Source organism: Aethina tumida, chromosome 4 (genome assembly GCF_024364675.1).
Source record: "Aethina tumida isolate Nest 87 chromosome 4, icAetTumi1.1, whole genome shotgun sequence".
NCBI classification, from domain to species: domain Eukaryota; kingdom Metazoa; phylum Arthropoda; class Insecta; order Coleoptera; family Nitidulidae; genus Aethina; species Aethina tumida.
Genome location: NC_065438.1, coordinates 19,514,198 through 19,540,180, shown reverse-complemented (window position 1 = coordinate 19,540,180; position 25,983 = coordinate 19,514,198). Strand labels below are relative to the sequence as shown.

At 23.4% G+C, this 25,983-nt stretch overlaps 2 protein-coding genes across 2 annotated transcripts; both read right to left on the bottom strand.

Annotated features, from left to right (window-relative positions):
• Nucleotides 1-2,554: 2,554 nt before the first annotated feature.
• On the bottom strand, nt 2,555-3,429 carry LOC109605629 (SOX domain-containing protein dichaete). Its single transcript, XM_020022220.2, has one exon. The coding sequence runs from the start codon at nt 3,404-3,406 to the stop codon at nt 2,735-2,737; it is 672 nt and encodes a 223-aa protein (XP_019877779.2). The 5' UTR covers nt 3,407-3,429; the 3' UTR covers nt 2,555-2,734.
• Nucleotides 3,430-7,340: 3,911 nt separating this feature from the next.
• Nucleotides 7,341-8,320, bottom strand: LOC109605631 (SOX domain-containing protein dichaete). Its single transcript, XM_020022223.2, has one exon. It carries the CDS (start codon nt 8,317-8,319, stop codon nt 7,603-7,605), a length of 717 nt encoding a protein of 238 aa, XP_019877782.1. The 5' UTR covers nt 8,320; the 3' UTR covers nt 7,341-7,602.
• Between the last annotated feature and the right edge of the window lie 17,663 nt (nt 8,321-25,983).

Here is a 25,983-nt window from a genome sequence, read left to right as displayed (position 1 = left end):
AAACATTTAAATGGGGGATTATACAAGGACACATTTAATTATCATCAAAAGTCTAGTTCTTTACATATTTATTTAATTATTGACCATATGATTCAGTTGATATATTTAACAATGTTATTTTAAAATTAATCTACACATTACTTTGTGTTCAAATTCTTTAAATTATTATTCATAAATTATTTTTAAATTTTCAGACAGACAGTTTATTTCTGACCTTTTATTAGAAATTGGTGATTTAGATACTGTAAATATATTATGAATATGCTTGTATGAATTTATTTAATAATTTATTTAACTTTAGTAATTTGTTCATTTCATTAATTACATAAATTTTGAATTCAATTTCAAAAATCCTCATTAAAAGACCTCATTCTGATATTCTGAGTAATTTAATATTTTTAACTGTTATTTTATAATTAATCTACTCATTATTTTGTGTTCAAATTCTTTAATTATTATTATTATTGATATATTATTTTTAAATTTTCAGACATACTCAGTTGAAATTAAAAAATATATATTAATCAGTTTATTTTTGACCTTTTATTAGAAATTGGTGATTTGGATACTTTAGATATATTATAGGCTTGTATGAATTTATTTAATAATTTATTTAACTGTAGTAATTTGTTATTCATTTCATTAATTACAGAAATTTTGAATTCAATTTCAAAAATCCTCATTAAATGACCTCATTCTGATCTTCTGAAGAATTTAAAATTTTTAACTATGTTTTTTATAATTAATCTGAACACTATTTTATCTTCAAATTCTTTAAATTATTATTGATACATTATTTTTTAATTTCCAGACATCCTCAGTTGAAATTAAAAAAAATATATTAATCAGTTTATTTCTGACTTTTTATCAGAAATTGGTGATTTAGATACTTTAGATATATTATAGGCTTGTATGAATTTATTTAATAATTTATTTAACTGTATTAATTTGTTATTCATTTCAATAATTACAGAAATTTTGAATTCAATTTCAAAAATTCTCATTAAATGACCTCATTCCAATCTTCTGAAGAATTTTAAATTTTTAACTATAATATTTTATAATTAATCTGCTCATTATTTTGTCTTCAAATTCTTTAAATTATTATTTATACATTATTTTTAAATTTTCAGACATACTCAGTTGAAATTAAAAAAAATATATTAATCAGTTTATTTCTGACCTTTTATTAGAAATTGGTGATTTAGATACTGTAGATATATTATAGGCTTGTATGAATTTATGTAATAATTTATTTAACTTTAGTAATTTGTTAATTTCATTAATTACAGAAATTTTGAATTCAATTTCAAAAATCCTCATTAAAAGACCTCATTCTGATATTCTGAGTAATTTAATATTTTTAACTGTTATTTTATAATTAATCTACTCATTATTTTGTGTTCAAATTCTTTAATTATTATTATTGATACATTATTTTTAAATTTTCAGACATACTCAGTTGAAATTAAAATATATATATTAATCAGTTTATTTCTGATCTTTTATTAGAAATTGGTGATTTGGATACTTTAGATATATTATAGGCTTTTATGAATTTATTTAATAATATATTTAACTCTAGTAATTTGTTATTCATTTCATTAATTACAGAAATTTTGAATTTAATTTCAAAAATACTCATTAAAAGACCTCATCTGATCTTCTGAAGAATTTAATATTTTTAACTATGTTATTTTACAATTAATCTACATATTATTTTGTATTCAAACTCTTTAAATTTGTACATCATTTTTTAATTTTTAGACATACTCAGTTTAAATTAAAAATATATATTAATCAGTTTATTTCTGACCTTTTATTAGAAATTGGTGATTTAGATACTTTAGATATATTATAGTCTTGTATGAATTTATTTAATAATTTGTTTAACTTTAGTAAATTAGTTACTCATTTAATTAATTACAAAAATTTTGAATTCACTTTCAAAAAACCTCATTAAGTGACCTCGTTCTGATCTTATGAAGAATTGAATAGTTATAATTAGGTTATTTTATAATTAATCTGCATATTATTTTGTGTTGAAATTCTTTGAGTTATTATTGATACATTATTTTTAAATTTTCAGACATACTCAGTTGAAATTAAAAAATATATATTAATCAGTTTATTTCTGACCTTTTATTAGAAATTGGAGATTTAGATACGTTTAGATATATTATAAGCTTGTATGAATTTGAATTTGAATTCAATTTCAAAAATCCTCATTATTAGACCTCATTCTGATATTCTGAAGAATTTAATATTCTTATTATAATCAGAATAAAATTATTAATCAGTTCATTTTTTAACTTTTATTAAAAATTAGTTAAACGTACTTTAAATATATTTTGATTAATCTATAAATTATATTATTTTTATTTAATTTTAAATTGTTATTTTTTTAATTTTCAGACTAACTCCGTTAAAAAAATTTATATTTACCTCATTTTTAAATTTAGAAATGATTTATTTTATTTCAACTCTCAAAAAATTAAATACTAACCTACGGTGTCAAAATAGTCACAACGACTAAATAAAATTTCAATTTAATATTTAATAATTTTTATTATAATTTAGCTATTTTAACATATATACACGATGTACAATTATAATAAATAACAGCTGAAGAAAAATTCAATTAAAATACAATCACAGAAATCAAAACAGCAACATTTTTGGGTCCCTATGTACAAAATTGTTTTATCATCCACGAATCACATTCACTGCTCCACTAATACATAACCGGAACGGGCCTCCTGATCTCCAGATCCGAACTCCCCGGACTCGACGTGGGAGTGGTGGCCGTGGACGAGTACATCATGGGCGACGGCATCGTGGGGAACATACTCAGCGTCGAAGGGGGAAAAGTGTTCGGCGACGACGGGTACAGCGACGGGTACAACGAGGAGTGCAGAGAAGTGACGACCGGCGGTTGATGCATCGCCGCCGTCGGTTTGTCCGGCTGCGGCACGTTCATCCGCGACATGTCGTAGGCCGGGTTGTAGTACGGGGAGTACGGCGAACTGACCGGGTCCATGGGCGGATAGTAGGGAAGCTGCAGACTTGGGAAACCAGCTGGGGGCTTCAGTGCCGAACCGGGCATCGGTCCCTTGGGCTTCCTCCTCGGTCTGTACTTGTAGTCGGGGTGCTCCTTCATGTGCAGGGCGCGGAGACGTTTGGCCTCGTCGATGAAGGGTCGCTTGTCAGCTTCGGTTAGCAGCTTCCACTCGGAGCCGAGACGCTTGGATATTTCTGAGTTGTGCATTTTGGGGTTTTCCACGGCGATCTTCTTGCGTTGGATCCTCGACCAGACCATGAAGGCGTTCATGGGTCGCTTGATGTGCCCTTCGCTGTTTGAACCGACGGCGGGCTGCGGTGGTTGTTGTTGTTGGTATTCTTCCATGATGTTTGATGAATATCCGTACAATTCAGACATAACTGATCACGTTCACTGAACAAACAGTACTAAAGAACTGAACTATTGATGGTACTCTACCTGTTATTAAAAGGTGGTTGTGCCAAAGGGGAGGGGTTTGCATCCCTTCTCTTGGCAAAAGGTCCTCTATTGTTGTTTGTGCCTTCGCCTCTATATTTTATGGTGGTTTAGTGAAGTAATGAGATTTGTTATGATAATTTGGCGTGATTGCAATGAAATCACTGTTCAAATTTGACTAAGAATGGTTTTATGAACATACACCTCTTAATAAATTGTAATGTTAATTTTTTTATGACTAAAAAGTATAATATAAATATAATAAATATACAGTAGGTTTAGCATAATTTATTTTAGGTTAATTAATTGGACATATTAAACAAAAATACCAAAATACTTTTGACATATTATTTATTTTACAAATGTAAAAAGTATTCAACTTAGACTAATGAATAAGCAGACTATGACATATCTGCAAATTTCTTAATATTGTTCCTGTCAACTATTTTACAATTAGCATAATTAATTTCATATTCACATGACACCCACAACTGATGAATTATTCAGTATTATTTTTTTTTCGTTTGTTTAAATATTTATAACTGTTGCAAGGCCAGAATTTATCTACAATAGCATTCTACAAAATCACTTTTATAAATTACAAATTTGCCTCGATTATGAACGACTTAATTAAAATTTAATTAATTCGTTTCGGGTTCAGTAAAAGTATTTTTATACATAACTTTAATGGTATGAAGGAAGTTGTTAAAATTGACAATGGAAAAAACTACAGTGAATGCATAAAACTTTTCAAATAAATGGTTCTAGTTTGAGCAGTATAAAAATCAATTTAAAATAATCCGGATAAAGAATTAAAAGTTATCTTTACTGTAAATATTTGCTTTTATTATATGTATTCATTATTTAGGTCACAATCAACTATTACTAAACAGCTTATTATAAGTTTACAAGTGCACATAATTTTTTAACTTTTTATGTTTTATAGATTGGTGTTTATAATTTTAAATTGTATTGAAATAAAATGGTAAAAATAAGGAACAGTTAAAAATAACTATTTTTTTGAAAGTAAACTAGTAAATAAGAATATAAAAAATTCTAAAATTAATAAAATATTAATTGCTAAAAATAAACTGAATGAATGAACAATTAGAAGTTACTAAAATTAATGAAAATATAATAAATATACAGACAGGGTCAAATTATAATAATTAAATTAGTAACTTGATAAATAAACATCAATTTATATTCCACAGAAAAGAAATATAATTTTTTAGAAGTTACTAATCACATTAGTAATTAAATACATACATATTAAGTATAAAATAAAACCAAAAATATATATTTACAAGTTATTAAATCAAATCAGAAAAGTGATTTACAACTATTTAAAAATTTATTATGAACTTGAAGGAGAAATAATTAACATTAACTTTTTTATTATTCCAATCAAATGAAATGTAAATGTTTAAAGAATCATTAATTCAAAAAATGCCATTTAGGAATATTTCTTATATATTTAAAGAATTCCAATGATTTAGAAGTTACTAAAATTTATGAAAACTAATCTAATAAATTAGATGCAATTATAAATATATTATTATAATTATCAAGAACTAGAAGAGAAATATGTTGTGTTAAAAAATAGAATTTAGGTGTTACTAATATTTACGAAAATAAAAGAAAAAAAATAATCAGTTACAAATTATATTAAATAAATTAGTATCTATTAGTAAGAAAAAATATTTAATAAATATACATTTTTATTTTAATCAAATAGAATATAATTTTTAGATGTTACTTTATTAATATTTATACAAATATATTGTGAGTAAAACTCTCAAAACTCTCTAAATGATAAATATAAATTCTAAATTATTAATGGAAGGAAAAGAATTAAATAAATATTATGAATTAGAGGTTACTAAATTATGAAAATTTAATAAAGAAATTAACTTTGAATATAAATATGCAAATTAACAAAATTAGAACAGAATTAATTAAATTTAGGAATGTTTAACATTAAATCAGAAAAAATAAATTTAGAAATTACTAAAGTTTATGAAAATTTAAGAAATTTGTAGAGTTGAACAAATTTTATTAAATTAATTAGTAACTTGAAGAAATATGAAGAAATATGAATAATTCCAATCTAAGGAAATATAAATTTTTAGATGTTACTAACTCTATTAGAATTTTTACTAATATGTGTTTAAAAAATTACTATACTATACTAAATTTTACGATAACTCGATTAATAACATATAAACTAATAAATTATAAACGGTTATAAATATACAAAATGCCTAAATTAGAAGAGAAACAATTAAATTTAAGAATGTTTATATTAAAAATATATAATTTAGGAATTATTAATATTTATGAAAATAAAAGAGAAAAATAATCAGTTGCAAATTATATTAAATAAATTAGTAACAATATATCCATTTTTATTTCAAGCAAATAGAATATAATTTTTAGATGTTACTAATTCTATTAATATTTATACAAATATATTGTGTGTAAATCAAAACATAAAAATATAAATATAAATTGTAAATTGTTAATGCAAAGAAAAAAATGCAAAAAAATATTGTGATTTAGAAGTTACTAATTTATGAAAATATAATAAATAGTGGGAATTGAATATAATTATAAATATATGAATTACCAAATCTAGGAAATAAAATTAAAAATTTTTAATATTTATTGAAAAAAGAAAATTTAGAAATTACTAATGTGTATAAAAATTTATAGAATGGAGCAAATTACATTAAATTAATTAGTAATTTGAACAAAAATAGTTAATTACTTGAAGAAAAAATTTAAATAAATATCTATTTTTATTCCAGTCCAAGTAAATATAATTTTTAGATGTTACTAGCTATATTAGTACTTTAAGTACAAAGTGGCACATAAAAAAGAATTCAATGAATTGTATATATACTGTTAAAATAAATACAATTATAAAAATACAAATTAATAAAATAGAAGTGTAAGAATGAGATTTGAAAATATTTTAGGTTTATTGAAAAAATTAGAAGTTACTAAAATATATGAAAATATATATTAAATAAATTAGTTATTGGAAGAAAAATAATAAATAAATATCCATTTTAATTTCATACAAAAGAAATATAACTTTTTAGATCTTACTAACTATATTAGTAGTTATAGATATATTATATATTATTATAAAATAAAATACAATATAAACTAAAAAAAAATAATCCAGATTAATTTTTTTCTTAAGAAATTAAATTATTAGGTTAGATTAGATTTGGAAAAATTAAAATAAATATAAATGTTAATTATAAATACATTTTTTCTTTAAGTATTTATTTAAATTTACAGTTTATAATTTCTGCTTAGAGGTCACAGGGGCCAAAACATGTTTATTGTACCATATTTATTTATGTATGTAAATTAACTGATTAACTTTTACTATTTGATGCCTGTTTAGTCTATCTTCATTATAATTTTAAATTAAATTGTAAATAATAGTTTGTTTTAAAGTGTATTATAAGAAGATAAAAGTAATAAAAATCAATTAATTATTCAAAAGTATCATCATGTTCATATAATTCTAGGAAGGACTGCAGTTTTATTGTTTAATTATAATTAATTTTTTATATTAATATATTATATAATTAACATTAATTAAAATTAAATAAATATTTTATATAATGAACATTTCCTCATAATTACATATAAAAACAGTTTATGCATATTGGATAAATATGTTAATGAATCAGTTCCTAAATAAAGGTAAATGATAAATAATGATTTGTTAATTATTACATAACTTACCGCTTTGATCTTATTTATAGCTTTAGGGTGTGTGACACAAATAAAATTATTTATTAATATAGGTATTTTAATTTATTTATAATATATACATTATAGAAATACATCAAATCAATAATAAATAACAAATTGGTTAACGTCTTCAATATACATCGACATCCATATACATGTTTGACATACCTACAGAAATATTATATACAAAAAAATCAGTCGCAATTTTACAATCACAGAACACAATAAAAAAAACAAATAATAATTACTCTCTATGTACAAAATATATAGTTCATAGTTAACAATTACAATTCGCAAACTAAAACAATCACATTTCACAGTATAATTCACTAGTACATGACCGGAACGGGCCGCCTGATCTCCAGATCTGAGCTCGCCGGACTCGACGCCGGACTGCTCGACGCCGAGTACATCATCGGCGTCGTCGGTATCGACGAGAACATGCCCATGGGCGACGGTGCGAACGCCTTGGGCGGCGTCTGGTACAGCGACGAGTACAACGACGAGTGAAGCGAGGAGTGCAGCGACGTCACCACCGGCGGCTGATGGTGCACCGACTGCGGAGCCTTGTCCGGCTGCGGCACGTTCATCCTCGATATGTCGAACGCCGGATTGAAGTACGGCGAGTACGGCGTGCTCAGGGAGTCCATCGGCGGGAAATAGGGCAGCTGCAGGCTGGGGAAGCCGACCGCGGACTTGAGGCCCGATGGCAGGGGTCCCTTGGGCTTCCTCCTCGGCCTGTACTTGTAGTCCGGGTGCTCCTTCATGTGCAGGGCGCGGAGGCGTTTCGCCTCGTCGATGAACGGTCGCTTGTCCGACTCGGTGAGCAGCTTCCATTCGGCGCCCAGACGCTTGGATATTTCGCTGTTGTGCATCTTCGGATTGTCGAGGGCGATCTTGCGCCGCTGTATGCGCGACCAGACCATGAAGGCGTTCATGGGCCGTTTGATGTGGCCCTCGCCGTTGCCGCCGCCGGGCGTCTGTTGCGACGGTTGCTGTTGATAGTCTTCCATCATGTTGGATGAGAATGCGTACAGGTTAGACATCACCGACGATCACGTTCACCAAACGAACAGAAGTAAACGACTGACGTTGGGTCTGTGTTGTTAAAAGGTATTTGTGTTCGTGAGGGCGGGGCGACGTTTAAGAGAATCGCGGACTGGGGAAGGCCACACCCCGTTTTTTTACCATTGGTTGGGGCATCCCCACTTAATTTCTTAGCGTAACCACATGCTACAATGTACTTTTATTTCGTTTTGTTCCGTGCATAATATTCTTACAAAATACCTGTTCGTGTTCTATCGGATTGTCGTGCATTTTGCAAATGTTGCTTTATTTTGAATTAAGAAATAAAGCTGCATTATGGGAGAGAAAAAAAAAACTGTTCACGGTATTGAAGATTAATAATTATTTGTAACGTGGATAATTGCTCTCTGAATGTCATAATGAAATTAAGCAATTGTTGGTACACATAATGGTTCAAATGGTCGAATCGGATTTTCTGAATTGATTAACTTAATTTAAGGATTTTACACTTTCCTTAACTTAATACCTTTTTTCAATAAACAATTTTTCAAATAAATAAATATTAATATAAAATGCACATTTTTATTTTCTTATAAGATTGATAAATATTTTTAATTATTTTTTATGTAATATATGATGACATAATTTATTTATATTAATTTTTATAATATGTATTTTCAAATTAAAATAAATAATGTAAATGGTGAACTATTAAATTAAAATAGAAAAAAATAAAATAAATATCTTAATTACTGAATTCAAATAAAAAACTGAGATTTGAGAATATCTTAAGTTTACTGAGACTCAAGGAAATTTAAAAGTTACTAAAAATCGTTTTCTAATTCAAATAAATATATTTTTAGAGGTTACTATTTATATACATATTGCATATAAAATTAAAAATAAAAAATAATAAATATATATTTACAAATTATACAAATATATTGTACAAAATGATACAAGTAAATTTAGCTCATTTAGTATTTTAATATAGAAGTTACTAAAATTTATGAATTTATTATTTTATTATAAAATAAAGTCCAAATTTCTAAACTAGAGCAGAAAGAATAATATTTGAGTATGTTTCGTTTATTTAAAAACAGTACAAAATATATGAAATTATTAAAATGTGTGAAACTATAAGAAATAAATAGATATGCATAAATTATATTAAACATATTACTAAATGCAGTAAGAAATAATGAATAGATATACTAATTATATTGAAAACAAAAGAAATAATAATATTTAGATGTTACTAACTAAGTTATAACTCCACAGATATATTATGTTTGTAAAAGATAAAAATGTATTTATAAATTATCAACATAAAACAGAAAATATATATATATATATATATATATATATATATATATATATATATATATATATATACTTACTAAAGTTACTAAAGTTTATGAAAATTTAACAAATAATATATAAACTACAAAATTAAGTATAATATAAACATTCAATTTACCAAAACTGTAACAAAAACAATGTGATTTAAAATTATTTAAAAAAATTAGGAGTCACATATGCATAAACTATTGTTTTTTATTTCAAACAAAATAAATATATTTTTAGATGTTGCTATTAATATACATATTACATATAAAATTAAACATAAAATTGATATATAAATATTTAAAAATTATACAAGTATATTGTACAAAATAATACAAGAATATTTTGCTTATTTAGAAGTTATTAAAATTTATGAAAATTTAATAAATAAAATTAAATTATAAAATAAAGTCCAAATTTTCTGAATTGGAGCAGAAAGAATAATATTTGAGTATGCTCGTTTATTTAAAGACAACTCAAAAAATTAGAAGTTATTAAAAAGGGTGAAACTATAAGAAATAAATAAATATTGATAAAATATATTAAACAAATTAAAAAATTCAAGAAGAAATAATGAATAGACACTAATTGTATTCAAATTAAGAGAAATATTAATTTTTAGATGTTACTAACTAAACTATAAATCCACATATATATTATGTTTAAAAGAGATAAAAATTTATTTACAAATCATTAATGTAAAACAGAAAAAAATTATATATTTAATTTTTTTAAATATATTTTGATTTAGTAGTTACTAAATTTTATAAGAATTCCATAAATAATATATAAACTAAAAAATTACGTATGATAAATATTTAATAATTTAATTCAAGAAGAAGAATAAGAAGAAATAATGTATAATCCATTTTTATACTAAACTAAAGATGTTACTAACTGTATTAGTAGTTATATATACAATACATTAGGGTAGACAACTATTTTTTAAACTTCCGACACTGAAAAAATGGTTTCTAGGCACTTTTAAAAAATGTTCTCCAAAGATGATCTCTTAATTTTAATAGGAAGGTCCTCCTCATCTCATTTTCCATTTTTTTTTTTTTCAGACCCATATAGCAAAATCTATATCCCACCATTACTTGATCGATATTACAGAAAATTTCTATTTAGATTTTTTGTAGAAAATTGAACTCTTTACAAAAAAGGTCTTCTGTGGTTAATCGATTGCTTTAGCCATTTAGAAGATATTCGTGTTGTAATCTCAATCCGTTTTTTTTTTTTTGGGAAAATGTAAAAACCCCTCTCCGGGCACCGATCCGGAGATCATAACCAAAATGCTGATATTAATAGTTTTTCAAAAAAACATTTTAAAATTATCCATTTAAGTCATGAATTTAGAAAATATTCATAAAAATTTGAGTTTAATTTGATAGAATAACAGTTTATAAGTTGTCTTATCATTGGTTTGTCATACTAGCGCCATCTGTGGTCGAGTAAAATATACTAATTTTAATAAAAGCCAATTTTTATAACAAAAGTTAAAAAATTATATTTTTTCAATATAATATTTTCGTATTAATACTGTATCAAGTAAAGTAGAAATTTCCATTGATCTACTTAATGATTTCTTAAATAAAAAACTAAAATAGATTTAAAATATTTATATAAAAACTATTTAAATCAGTACGAATAGTTATGGTAATCGATTAACCACAGAAGACCTTTTTTGTAGAGCCTTTAATTTCCTACAAAAATATATATTGGGTATTTCATAATAATTTACTTATTTACGAGTTTAAAAATTTAGAAGTAAAAAAGAAATACTTGTTAAATTCTTCACAATTTAGCCTCCAATATCTTCTAAATGGTAAGAATTATGAAAAAATTATAAAACACTTTTTTGTAGAGCGTCCTAAAATAAATGTAAACGGAAATTTTCTATACAATCAAGTAACGTCGAGATATGGATTTTACCAATTGGGACTGAAGAAAAAATGAAAAACTGAGATAGGGAGAACCTGCCTATTAAAATTAAGAGCTCATCTTTGGAGAACACTTTTCAGAAGTTAAAAAACAATTGTTTTAATATAAATATAATATTTAGTGACGATAAATATGTGGAAATTTACAAATTAATAATGTAAAGGAAACTAGATGATTTAAGAATATATCTGATTTAATTAAAAAATATCATTTCATTTAGAAATTATTAAAATTGATGGATATTCAATAAATTTAATATAATTAAAAATATCTTAATTACCAAAACCAGAACAAAGATTTGAGTTTTGAGAATTTTTTGTTTAAACAAATTGGAAATTAATAAAATTATTATTATTATTAATATTATTATAATTATTATTATATACTTTTTTGTTTATATTTGATATTAATTTTATTAAAAGATTATCACTTTCAGGAGTTTAACCCTCTTTATACTTTTTTGAATCAGGGAAGATGAAATAGAAAATATTATAGTAAAAATATCTCAGTGATTTATTTTACGGTGAAGTATACTTAATAATATTGAACCAAAATTATGAAACAATGACTAAACCACGATTATAATTTGGGAAATTAATAAAAAATATTTTTTTTGTTTATATTTGTTATTAATTTGATTAAAATGTTACGACTTCCAAGAGTTTTTAACCTCACTACAAGAATAATAATAAAAAAAAATTATAAATATCAGTGACCCTGATATTTATAGCACACAATAATTAAAATAAATCGGCTGCACACAAATAAACATTAATATTAGCTAAAGACGTTTGGCTTTTATCGCTTTATTTAGCTGACTTCGACTCGACTAAGGTCACTCCTTCCTGGAAGGGTGACGGCTACTTAATATTTATTGTCGAAATAAAACGTCGCATAATGGGAGTTAATATTTTTACAACGGTAATCCCGTTACGGGGCGAAATAATGTAAACAAGTTACAATACCGCTACGGCCAACGTGAATAGGGTCCGGTAAAATCGAGAATATTGGATTGTAAAAATTGTGGAATTGAGGCGCGTTACGGCATAAAAATTTTATACTTTACGTTTTTGGCTTTCGTCCGACAGTCAATTGTGGTTGTAAAATAATAAAAAGGCATTTTATTAAATTGGCCGAACGCTGATTTTATATTTCTCGGAACTTTTTAGGTAGATTAATAATAATTACTTAAAAAAATTTCCAACGTTACGAATAATGGGCAATATTAATATTTATTGAAGCTGTACGGTAACCACAAAATTAAGTGGCGTACGAAATTAATTTACAGTTAATAATTTTCCAATATTGGTCAATTCTGTTAATTTGATTAAATAGCTGGTTGTTAATAATTGAAATTGTGTCTCGAAAACCTATAATATTATACCTAAACTGTAACTTTTACAGTACAGGTTACTTTTTTATTTAGTCAGCTTTATAATTACCATGTTAAATTTCAACAAGTCTGCATTAGTTTAATTTATGAATACAAATATAATATTAATTAACATTTCTTCTTGATGAATTAAAATGGATAATTGTCATTATTTATAAATCTTCAAAAGTTTAATAGGTTCAAATCATTTTTATATAAAAAATATTATTAGATCATATGTATTATGTTTTACATAAATATTTATTATCATTAAATATAGTTTTTCTGATTTAGCACCGTAAAATAAATCGCTTTGTTTATAATATAATATCTTTTATTTTATTTTCCCTTTGGTAATTCAGGAAAAACAACTACTTGTAAATATATAAAAATAAATAATATATAATATTTGAATAATAAAAAACACATAAAGAGGATTAAACCCTTATATGTTATAACTTTAATAAAATGTGATAATTTAGTACCTTCCCAAATGTTAACATAGTTTTATAAATGTGTCTTATTTTTGTATTACTAATATCATTAAACAAAACGCTATACATTTTCTAATTTAGCACCACAGTGTATCTAAATATCTTAATTAAGAAATATTCTTATTAATGATCATAGAAACTAGTCAGATTTAATTATAATTAAAAGAATAAAAATATGAGAATAAATTACTGAAATATCTAAATAATCTGAAGAATATTAAAATTTATTAAAAATGATTAGAAATTCTAAAAAAAAAAATTAAGTAAGGTAGAACAATTAGAAAAAAATAAAATTAAATATCAAATAACAAAAAAATTAAAGAAATTAGAAAGTTTATAGAAACTATAAATTACATTTGACAAATTAATTTTTATAATTAACCATATAAACTAATTGGATTTAATTATTATAAAAAGAGGAAAAAATGTTAGGATAAAATTAAAAATATATGAAAAAATACGAAGAACATTAAAATATATTAAAAAAATAATTAGAGAATCCAAAAAGGTTAAAACAATTAGAAAATAAAAAATATTAAAGAATAATTAAAAAATTGAAAAAAATATATATATTTTTAAATATTATCATTAAATATAGTTTTTCTGATTTTCCAATTTAGCACCAAAGTGCCACAACTTAGCACCGTAGAATAAATCGCTGTGTTTATAATATAATATCTTTTATTTTATTTTCCCGTTGGAAATTCAGGAAAAACAACTACTTGTAAATATAGAAAAATAAATAATATGTAATATTTGAATAATAAAAAACACATAAAGAGGATTAAACTCTTAAATGTTATATCTTTAATAAAATGTGATAATTTAATAACTTAACCCAAATGTTAACATAGTTTTGTAAAAGTTTCTTATTTTTGGATTACTAATATCATTAAACAAAATACTATTCATTTTCTAACTTAGCACCACAGTGCCACTATTTAGTACCGTAAAATAAACAAAACTTGTTGGGAAAACTGTAAAAGGGAAATAAGCCCTTCTGGGAAAGTGTATAATAATCCAATAAGGACAGGTAAGTTGTACTTGTCGGCTTGCTCTTTGACTTTTAGAGCAACCATGATTTTCATTGGAAGCAAGCCCAAATCTATGTAAATATTCGACTTTCAACCACCATTTATGTTGTTAAATCGTCATTTATCTCATAAATGTCACAGCTTATTTTACTTTCTAAGGTTTTTTATATGATTATTGCTAATTGCAGTAATCGGTGCACAGTTTGCTGAAAGATTATTGTGGGGGCAGTGTGTTGGACACACGATTCAATAGAGTTGCAATAAAAATGAAATAATTATAAAATTTATGACATTTAATTGCTCTTTATTATCACAAATTTGACTATGAAGGTAAAAGAAGACATTATTTTTGAGTTTCTCAAAAATACTATAATAATTTAATTAAAAAAATTGTCAAATTATTAAAATTAAAAATTATAATTATGAAAAAAGTCCAAAAAATTGAAGGATATTAAAATATTAAAAAATATATAATAATTAAATAATTTAAATAGAAAAAAGGAAAAATGTAAAAAAATTGAAAATTTGAAAAAAGCTAAAGAAACTAAATGTCTTTATTAAGAAATATTCTTAACAAGCTGTTTATTACACTTCTATAATCAAAAAATTTTTAATTATAAAAATTTCATGTGAAAATTATTGTGAAATAAATTTCTTGTGAAAGCAAAATTGTAAGAAATTTCAGTCCTCTCGAACAATTTAGTTTTCCCGTATGGGTAGTAAATACTAATGAATCATACTTTCGAAATTTCTTGGGTGCATTAATTGGTATAATTACCAGTGGTAGCCTTAAAGAAATATATATACATACAGTATATATATATAAAAAACGAAAAACGTAAAAATTTACTAAAAACGAAAGTGACCTAATTCCATACGATCAAATTCCATACAATCATTTTCCATACGATAAAATCCGTACGATCATTTTCCATACGATGAAAATCCGTACGATCAAAATAGATATGATCGTTTGCCATACGATCAAAGTACATACGATCATTTTCCATAGGACTTCCATACAATTAATATCTATAGTATTAAAATCTATATGATTAAATTCATACCGATTAAATTACATAATTTCACTTTAATAACTTTATGGATTTTTATTTATTTGCTATAAATTTCCTGAAAAATCATTAAACAAGTAAAAATAATTCTAATTCTTCCTGAATTCCCAAAAAACTACTAAAAACGTAAGAAATAAATAAAAGAACAATTCTTTTTAATTTAAATTAATTTTATGATTAACCAGCTGTACCCGCGACTTCACGAAAAGAGAAAAAATATGACAAAAACAACATCAAAAAATGTAAAAAATTTGAAGAATATTAAAATATATTAAAAAATAATTAGAGTATATTAAAATAAATATAAAGTAATCCAAAATCAATTAGAAAGGAATAAAATATTAAAGAAAATATTAAAAAATTGAGAAGAATGTATTTTTTTATTTTTAAATAATCGAAGAAATTAATGAGTCTATAGAAACTATAAATTATAATTGCCAAATTAATTTTATTTTTATAATTATCCATAAAAATTAATAAAAATAAAAATAGTAAAAATATGAGAAAAACAAAAAAATTATATAAAAAAATCTGAAGAATATTAAAATATATTAAAAAATAATTAGAAAATATAAATAAAAGGAGTCAAAAAATTAAAAGATAATAGAAAGCAGGAGAATATAAAAAATATTAAAGATTAATTAAAAAAATTGAAAAAATTATACTGTCCACATAAACTATAAATTATAATTGTTTAGCAACCATAAAAACTAAGTGAATTATTATTAAAAGAATAAAAATCTGAGAATAAACAATAAAATGTTTAAAAATTTTGAGAAATATTAAAATATATTTAAAAATTTTGAAAACCATATTAATGTTATTAAATCAAAGAGGTAAAAGACTATTATAAAGTACAAAAATAAGAAATAATTTAAAATATAGACAGAACCATTCTAAAGAAATTTTTTTTTAACTTTTTATTTACCAAAATAATTTTAATAAGTAATTTTAAAATCAAAAATGTTTAAAAATAATGAATAATATTAAAATATATCTGAAAAATTAAAAAATCTAAAAAGTTTAAATAATACAAAGGGTATTAGAAAGAAAGGAAATAAAAAAATCAAAAGTACAAATTATTTTAAAAAAATTAAAGGATCTGCAGAAGCTAAATTAAAAGTTTTTACATTTAAGTAACATTATAAACAACAATCGGTCAAATGTCAATTTTCGTCGTCGAAGGAGAGATACCAAAAGTAACTTGAATTAATTAATGTTTAAAATAAATTGTCAGAAAGTCAATTTATTTTAAACAGTTTTTTCTATCTAAAACTAACTAATTTGAGGGTCCCAGCATAATGTAAAAATGATTTATTCAAATAGTATTAAAATATATTTTTTTTCTTCATTTTTCGTAAAAAAGCTCTTTGGTGTGGCAGTGAATACTTAATGCGATTATCCCCTAAATAGGAAACTAGATTCGGCATTATAAGCGAACGATTTTTCCGCAGTGAAAAATCTTTAATCCAACAAATGTAACCCATTTCCCCGGCACAAGGCAACGTGGACGGCGACAAATAAAATACACAAACGCGTCATTGTGTGGCTTGAATTTACAAAGCAATTGAAAAGATTTCAATATATCCACTGTGGGTGTTCTGTATGTTGCAGATATTTGTGTACAGAATTCTATAGAAAAGTCTCCGATTCACTATTATGATGAAAATTTACACTTGTGCACTCCAAGGCATGTGCCAGTGTTAGAAAATGTTTTGTTAAGTCGGGAAGTTTACGTTTTCAGCTAAATTTAATTCGTTTTCACTTCGCGGCTTTTACGAAACCTTATCGATTTATTTCGGCATTATGCCCGCAACATTTGCCTTTCTTGCCCGGAGCCGGGGGGCGGGGGGGTGCGTCCGCACCCCCACGAAAAGTTTGCATTTAATTTCATTATTCGGGACGGCACAAAACGCGAGACCGAAAAAAAATATGTGTGTATACATTCAATTCACCGAGATTTTTCGGGTGGACCGCCCCGAACGCAATTCCACCGATAAATACACACACGACCCACGAAGGAAAAGCCTCCGAGATTATTAGGTGCGAACAAAAGGAAACGGGAGCAGATGATTGAGAAAATCCAAAGTCTCTTCGGTCCGAGTTCGAGTCGGGAGAACGGTCTGCTGGTCATAGACAAGGGTTGTTTTGTGACCCCCGTGCGCCTATTACATTGTTAACAGTAACGGTCACAATGGTCCATTGTTTTCGCACATTTCGCCTATATTGTAAACGGGACCGGACCCGACAATGCCGCTACAGTTATATAATACAGAAACAATACGCCAAAGTGTTATTTAAACTAAAATTCTACGGATATAATGGCCGGCTAATGTAGAGTCGGCCACTCCGTCGTGTTTATTAGGGCTTTTATCGCAATTAATGGCCGAAAACGAAAACTATTTCCACTTAATTCATTCGTGGGGTTCAATTTACTTAATTTGGTGTCTAGTTTTCTTGTAAACAATATGAAAAATGTTGGAAACCCAACGATTTTCACTTCCAAAGTAAGAAATTTTAAAAATGGAAATAACTGTAAATAATTAAAGAATATCAAGAAAACAATAATGTCAAAAAGATTTAGAGATTGTAATTGATTTTAATAACTTTAATAATTGCCTAATTAACCTTAATTAAACTTGAAAATTTAATTGATTTAGCATAAGAACAAAAATATGAGAATAGAAAATGAAAAATTTCTAAAAAATCTTAAAAATATTAAAATATATAATAATTGTTAACTAATCCAAAAAGGTAAAAGACAATTGGAAGAAAGAAAATATTAAAATATACGAAAATGTTTATTTCAAAAAATTAAAAATATATAAAATATTTCTTAAAAATTGAAGAATTTATACAAATTACAAATTGTATATTAATAAAATTAGAAAATCTACATGATTAAAAGAAGTAAAGGACAATTAAACATCTGAAAAATATATTAGAATTATAAAATCAAAATTATTTAAATAATAGAAAAAGGTAAAAATACAAATAAGAAGAAAGAAACTATCAAAATATAAAAAAATATTTACTAAATTAAAAATATATAATATATTTTAAAAAAATTAAGAAATTAGAGAATCTATACAAATTATAAATTGTTATTGACAATTCAATTAATTCAAAGAGCTAAAAAACAAATAAACAAGAAAAAAAAAAATAAACAAAATATTAAAAATAAATTTAAAAAATTGAAAAAATATTTTCATTGCCGAATTAATCATAATAAATAACCTAGAAAACTAATTGAATTTAATTATAGCAAAAATATATAAAAATAAAGAGTCAATCAATGTTCAAAAAATCTGAAAAATATTAAAATTATATAATTAAAATTATTTATGAATTCCAAAAAAGTAAAATTCAACTAGAAAGAAAGAAAATAATAAAATATAAAAAAAAATATTTACAAAATTAAAAATATATTGAAGAAATTAGACAATCTACACAATTTAAAAATTGTAATTGACAATTTAATCTTGATAATTTTAATAAAATTAAAAAATTTAAATTATTCAAAAAGGTAAAAGTTAATTAAACAAGAAAATAATATACAAAATATTAAATATAAATAGAAAAAAATTAAAAAATATTTTTATTGCCAAATTAATCTTAATAAATAACATTGAAAAATAATTGGATTTAATTATAGCAAAAAATATAAGAGAAAAAACTCAAAAAATGTTTAAATGATCCAAAAATGTAAAATTGTAATTGACAATTTAATCTTAATAAAATTAGAAATTCCAAATTATTCAATGAGGTAAAAGTCAATTAAACCAAAATTCTCTTAATAAATAATTGTTAATACTAATTGCATATTAATGTAATAAAAAAAGCAAAATTAGTAGAATATCTAAGAAAAATATGTAAATAATATTTATAATAATAAATAGGAAATTTAAATAATTTAATTAATAATAAGATAATCAAAAATATTTAAAACAAAAAAAAAATAAAGAAATAATAATAAACAAATTGAAAAAATATTAAATCTAAGAGAAATAATTAATTACCAAATTATTCTCAATAAATAATCTTAAAAAAATTGATTTAGTAAATTAAAAAGAATGAAAATACGACAATAAACAATAAAAATATCAGAAGAATATTAAAATATACTAAACTCTTTAAAATATTCAACAATTTGAAAAATTTGAAAGAAACTAAATATTTTACCCATCATTTTACAAAGATCATTTGTAATTTTGAAAACTATAAATATAAATAATAAAATTTTTTTGTTCTGAATAATATTATAATATAGCAAAAAAAAAAAAAAATAAGTATAAAAAAGAAAAAAATATATCTAAAGGGGATATAAGGAAAAAAATCTTAAATATTAACTAGATTTAATGAATGATGAAAAAACAAAAATATAAGAAAGTTATTGAAAAATAAATTTTAAAATGTACAAAAAATATTGATTGATGCAAGAACGTAAACAATCTAAAATGTATAAACGATTTAAGAAAGTTGGCAAAACCAATTAAAAGACATTAATTAAAGGTTTTCTGTTAAAAATTTAACATGTAACAATTAATTCCTCGTTTAGTTCACTATAAAAACTTCAATTGAAATTAAATTATCCACTTCTACTTCTTCCTTACAGGCAAAAATATTCAACTAGTAGCTTTTATATCCGCAAAGAATCGCATGATCATTTAACAAATTAAACAGTTATTAAGTATGTTTGACTTTCACACGCCATTGTGCCACATCCAATGAAATAAATTAACTATAGAGGATAATTATTGTTAAAGTCAATTAAGATAGAATTCACCAAACAATCTCTATAAAAGGTTATCTGATTGTTGTATTTTTCTTATTGTAAAACTACGCATTGTTTGGTATTCGAGTCGTTCTTGTCATAATTGCAGATTCTGAAATATGTGGTGTATAAATGTATTGTAATTTTATTTATATTGGTGCTTAATTGGTTGATTGCTCAATTCTGATATCAAAGCCTTCAATTCTTCCAACGTTTATAATATGTATTTTTTCACTGGTACGACCTAGTGATTGTTCATGTAACACAACCCAATCGTATCCTTGTTGGGGTCCATTGTAACCATTGAAAGAGTTTTTTTTTTTGCTAAAGCGGAAGCTGAAATTAAACGCCTCCACCAATTTTTTAAAAAAACCCTTTGTCACGGTCTCACCTCAATTATGCCCAACAAAACAATTATTTTCAGTGCTAATTTTCCAAGAACCCAATCGTAATCGCTCCCAGCCACCACCCAAAAAAAACAACCGACCCTTAATTAAAACCACACACACACATACAAAAACAGTATCGAATGACCGAAAACGTTAACAGGCGATCCGACACCATAATCACACGTTGGCGAAAACGACAGAGGCGGGGTCGTGGCCGGGTGCCCCCACGGGTGCAGTTCTATCTGACCGCAGGGGGCGCAATTACGTTCGGTGGGTGTGCGAACAAAGGGCAGGACCGCGGTTGACCCCACGGGCAGCCCGGCCATGGGACTAGGCCGCCTTCGCTAATAACGGCCCTGTTTACATGGATGCGAAGAGTGGTGCTGACGTTTTTATGATTATTTTGTTGTTTTTTTTTTCTCTGGCTCGACGTTGCTGGGCGGAAGGAAGGAGGCTATTTTATGTTTTGATGGGGCTAGGGGGCAATAAAACGGGCGGGGGACGATGAGAACTGGGGTGGGTTTATTTGTTGTAATAAACGTTATGTGTCTTTCTCATATTGGTCGATAATGTTGCTATAAAGGCTATGTAGAGTTCTATTGTTTAAAGGAAAAAATAATGAAAAAATCTAGTTATGAAAAAAAAATCTAAAATTGTCTTTTACATTTACATTACTCAGATTATTCAGTCATTTTTGATTGTTTATTCCTATATTTTAAATGTTTTTAATATTATTTTGATAGTTACAATTTTTTAGTTTATGTGGATTCATTATTGTCTACATCTTTCCAACTTTTTCATTTTAATAGACTTCTCTTGTCAAGACACGTTTTATTGTTTGTTTATTGACTTTTTTAGTCATCACTAAATTTTTAATTTCTTTATTTTCTTTTAATTTTTTACATTATTTAATATATATATATATATATATATATATATATATATATATATATATATATATATATATATATATATATATATATATATATATACAAATGAATTGATATTTGTATTTTATAACTTATTGTGACCTTTTTCAAACATGATTGATATAAAATTTATGTATTTTAATTTAATTATAATATTTTTAAATTTATTTCTTTTTATAATTATATCAACATTATTACATATTTAAAAAAAAAATTTTAAACCTTTTGACTTTTTTTAACTCCTTTTTTTTAATATATAAAAATTTTAATCTAAATTTATTGATTTTTTATATATTTATTTTTAACTTTTAAATAATAAATATATACACAAAATATTAGATTTTCATAAAATTATTAATGGCGAGTATTTTTTCAAAAATATTTAACTATATGAATATATAAGAATTTTAATAATAATTTTTTTAATTTTCTACAAATTTTTATAAAAATTCTTAAATAATAAAAAAATTACTTTTTTAAAAATATTTTTAATTCATGAATATTCATAGAATTATTAATGGCGAGTATTTTTTCAATAATATTTTACTATATGAATATATAAAAATTTTAATAATAATCTTTTTAATTTTCTATAAATTTTTATAAAAACTTTAAAATAATAAAAAAATATATAAAAAAGTATTAATTTTCATTAAATTATTATTTTAAAAACATTTTTACTTCATGAATATATAAAAATTTTAATATAAATTTATTAATTTTTTATATATTTTTATTACAACTTTTAAATAATAAATAAATATAAAAAAATATTAGATTTTTATAGAATTATTAATGACGAGTATTTTTCAGAAATATTTTACTATTTTAATATATAAAAATTTTAATAATAATCTTTTTAATTTTCTACAATTTTTTATAAAAACTTTTAAATCACAAAAAAATATATATATATATATATATATATATAAAAAAGTATTAAATTTCCATAAAATTATTATTATTTTTTTAAAAACATTTTTAATTTTTGAAAAAATTTTAATACAAATTTATTAATTTTTTATATATTTTTATTAAAACTTTTAAATAATTGTTTTAAAAATATTTTTAATTTTCTCTATATATTTTCATTAAAATTTTAAATAATAAATAAATAGAAAAAAATATTATATATTTTTTCAAAAACATTTTAATATATGAATATATAAAAATTTTAATCTAATTTATGATTTTTTTTTATATAGTAAAAAAAATATAAAAAAATATTAGATTTTCATAAAATTATTGGAGGTGAGTATTTTTTCAAAAATATTTAAATCTAAATTTATGAATTTATGAATTTTTTATGTTTTCATTAAAACCTTTAAATAGTAAAAAATACTATTATAGGTATTTTTTAAAAATCCTTTTATCTAAATTTATTGATTTTTTATATATTTTTATTAAAACATTTAAATAATAATAAAATATAAAAAATGTTAAATTTTTTATGAATATATTGAAATTTTAATGCAATTTTATTAATTTTTATATATTTTTGTTAAAACATTTAAATAATAAATAAATACAAAAAAATATTAGATATTTTTGAAAAAATTTCACTTTTTTGACATTAGAAAAATTTTGTTTGAATTTGAAAATTATTGTTTAAGAGTATCTTTCAAAAATATTTTAATATAAATATATAATATAAAAGTACAACTTTCCTAATTTATTAATTTCTTATTATATTTTTTGAATATTTTCTTATAAAAATATTTTTTAAACAACAGAAAAATAAATAAATAAGTTTAAAACATTTGATTTTTATAAAATTGTAGTGTATTTTTCACAAAAAATGTCATGTATGAATTAAACAATTATTTACTATTTTAATTTTTTAAATTTTTGTTACATTATTTATATTATTAAATTTATTGATAAAATATATTTATGAAAAAATGAAAAAAATTTTAAAAAATCATAATAATGTGTTTCCATAAATGTTTTAACATAAAAGTATATATATTTTTATTTATTTTTAGATAAATATTTTTAAAGAGAAAAATAAAAAAAGGTATTAAACTGTAGATTTTGATGTAATTGTCTGTTGAAGTATTTTACGAATTATTATTTATTTATTTTTATAAATATATTTATATAATTTATTATATTTTTTATATATTTTTTGATAAAACATTTTTTATTCAACAAATAAGTTAATTATTATTATATTAATTAATAAAAAAGTTTATTTTCATATAATTAATATAGATATTAAAATTTGATTTATATATATATATATATATATATATATATATATATATATATATATATATATATATACATTTATAAATTTTTATTATACATTTTATATATTTTTAGATAATTTATTATTATTAATTTTAGCAAAAAATATATAGATTTTTCTTTTTTGTGAATTTCAACAGAAAAGGCATCGTGATTTTTTCGGATGTGCAGCTACAGCATTCGCCCCTCGGGCTTGAAGAAGGCACAACCAGACAACAGATCGATTATGCATTGTTTGATTTTTCAATAACAAAAACCGATCTAATGGCGGCTGTGTGATCGTGCCATCAAGACGTGCATTGAGGCGTTGGCGCCAACAATCAACCCCTGACACCGGCATCAGACGACCCATTCAACGCAAAACCAAATTGATTAAAAAAGGATTACGGAACTGAAAAAAATAATTAATCATTAACCCTTAATACTTGAAGACTGTGTCTCTCCGCGGTCGCGCACAATGCCCTCTAATGACTCGTACCACGGGCCCGAAACGGTTTTAGAGAATGCGGTCTAACGATCCGTTTCATCGCTCACGAAATTGTCTTGTCAGTGGCGTCCGTTGCTCGAAAATCCGGCGGCACCGGGCCCCGAGAAACGTTCCTTCCATTGTGGACAATTGACTCTCATTCATCCCCCTCAATGAAAAAAACAACAATTTTTTCCGAATAATCCTTGCCTGTGTCGTCTGGAATGGATGGAACGTTTCCTTTTGTGGCGAATACCGTCGCGTGGTGCACACGCACGCATACACAAAAAAATGGGCCAAATTGTGTGTTCGCACAAAAGGCCTTGCGATATTATTTTGCGGAATAAAACGGCGTCGCTGAATAAAATCTCATAATCGTATTGTCGAAGCGGCAGATCGACGCGGACGCTTAATGTGAGTAATGAAAGCTAATAAGATGAATTACTGCGCTCATTCTAACGTGACGATGCTGCTTTTCTTCGTGCTGCTTTCTAAATTTGTTTATTGTAAAAATATCTAAGCGGCGGTTAAAATTAAAAAATAACTACATAAAATTTTAATGAAGGAACTGAGAAATATTAAATATGCCTCATGTTTTATGTTACAAATTGACAGAAAAAATACGATTGTATTCATAAATTGAAATATTTAATTCTTGTAAAAGATTATGAAAATTATTATCCAAAGTTATAAGACAAAATTTTAAGAATTTATCTGCTTTTTAAAAAATAATTTATTCAAAAATAAACAAAATATATAAATTTTAAATATAGAAAAATAAAATTTGTTACCGTATACTAATATATTTGAAAAACACTAAAAAAGAATTTTATGAAAATAAGTATTTTAACAAAATTAATAAAAAAATTGTAATAGAAACTAATAAATTAAGAATAAAATGCCAATAAATATATAAATAATATATAATATAAATTTACAATTAAAACACATATATATATTTTGTGTTATATTATTTTCAAAAATTATTTAAAAAATATAAAATCTTTAGCATATATTTTACATAATTACATTTTTTATTATTTTATCAAAAATATAAACAATTAATTAAATTATAAATAATTTTATATATTATTTCTATATTAAAATATAGAAGAACAATTTTTTACATTCAAAAATTCAGTTAATTTTTGTAATTTTATATGTTATTTAAAAAATATTTTAAAAAATTAATAAATATAAAAAATAATTTTTATTAAATATTAAATTAATTAAATAAATTAAAAATTATATATTCAAAAAATACTCAAAACTTTGTGTAAAAAATAAAAATATAAATTTTATATTAAAATATATTTGAAAAACATCTTTAGTACATTTTTTTATATATATATTTCTGAAAAATATAAACTAAGTTTATGATTTAAAAAAATAAGATCAATTTGAAATTAATTTTATATTTTTTCTATATTAAAATATTTTTGAAAAATACTCTTAAGAACAATTTTTTTAAAATCAAAAATTCAGTTAATTTTTGTAATTTTTTCTATTATTTAAAAAATTAATAAATATAAAAAATAAATACTATGAAATATTAAATAAATTAAAATTAAATAAATAAATTAAAAATTATATTCAAAAAGTAGTCATTTAA

Coding starts and splice junctions, on each gene's coding strand:
- LOC109605629 (XM_020022220.2), bottom strand. CDS start 3,406: ATGGAAGAATACCAACAACAACAACCACCGCAGCCCGCCGTCGGTTCA.
- LOC109605631 (XM_020022223.2), bottom strand. CDS start 8,319: ATGTCTAACCTGTACGCATTCTCATCCAACATGATGGAAGACTATCAA.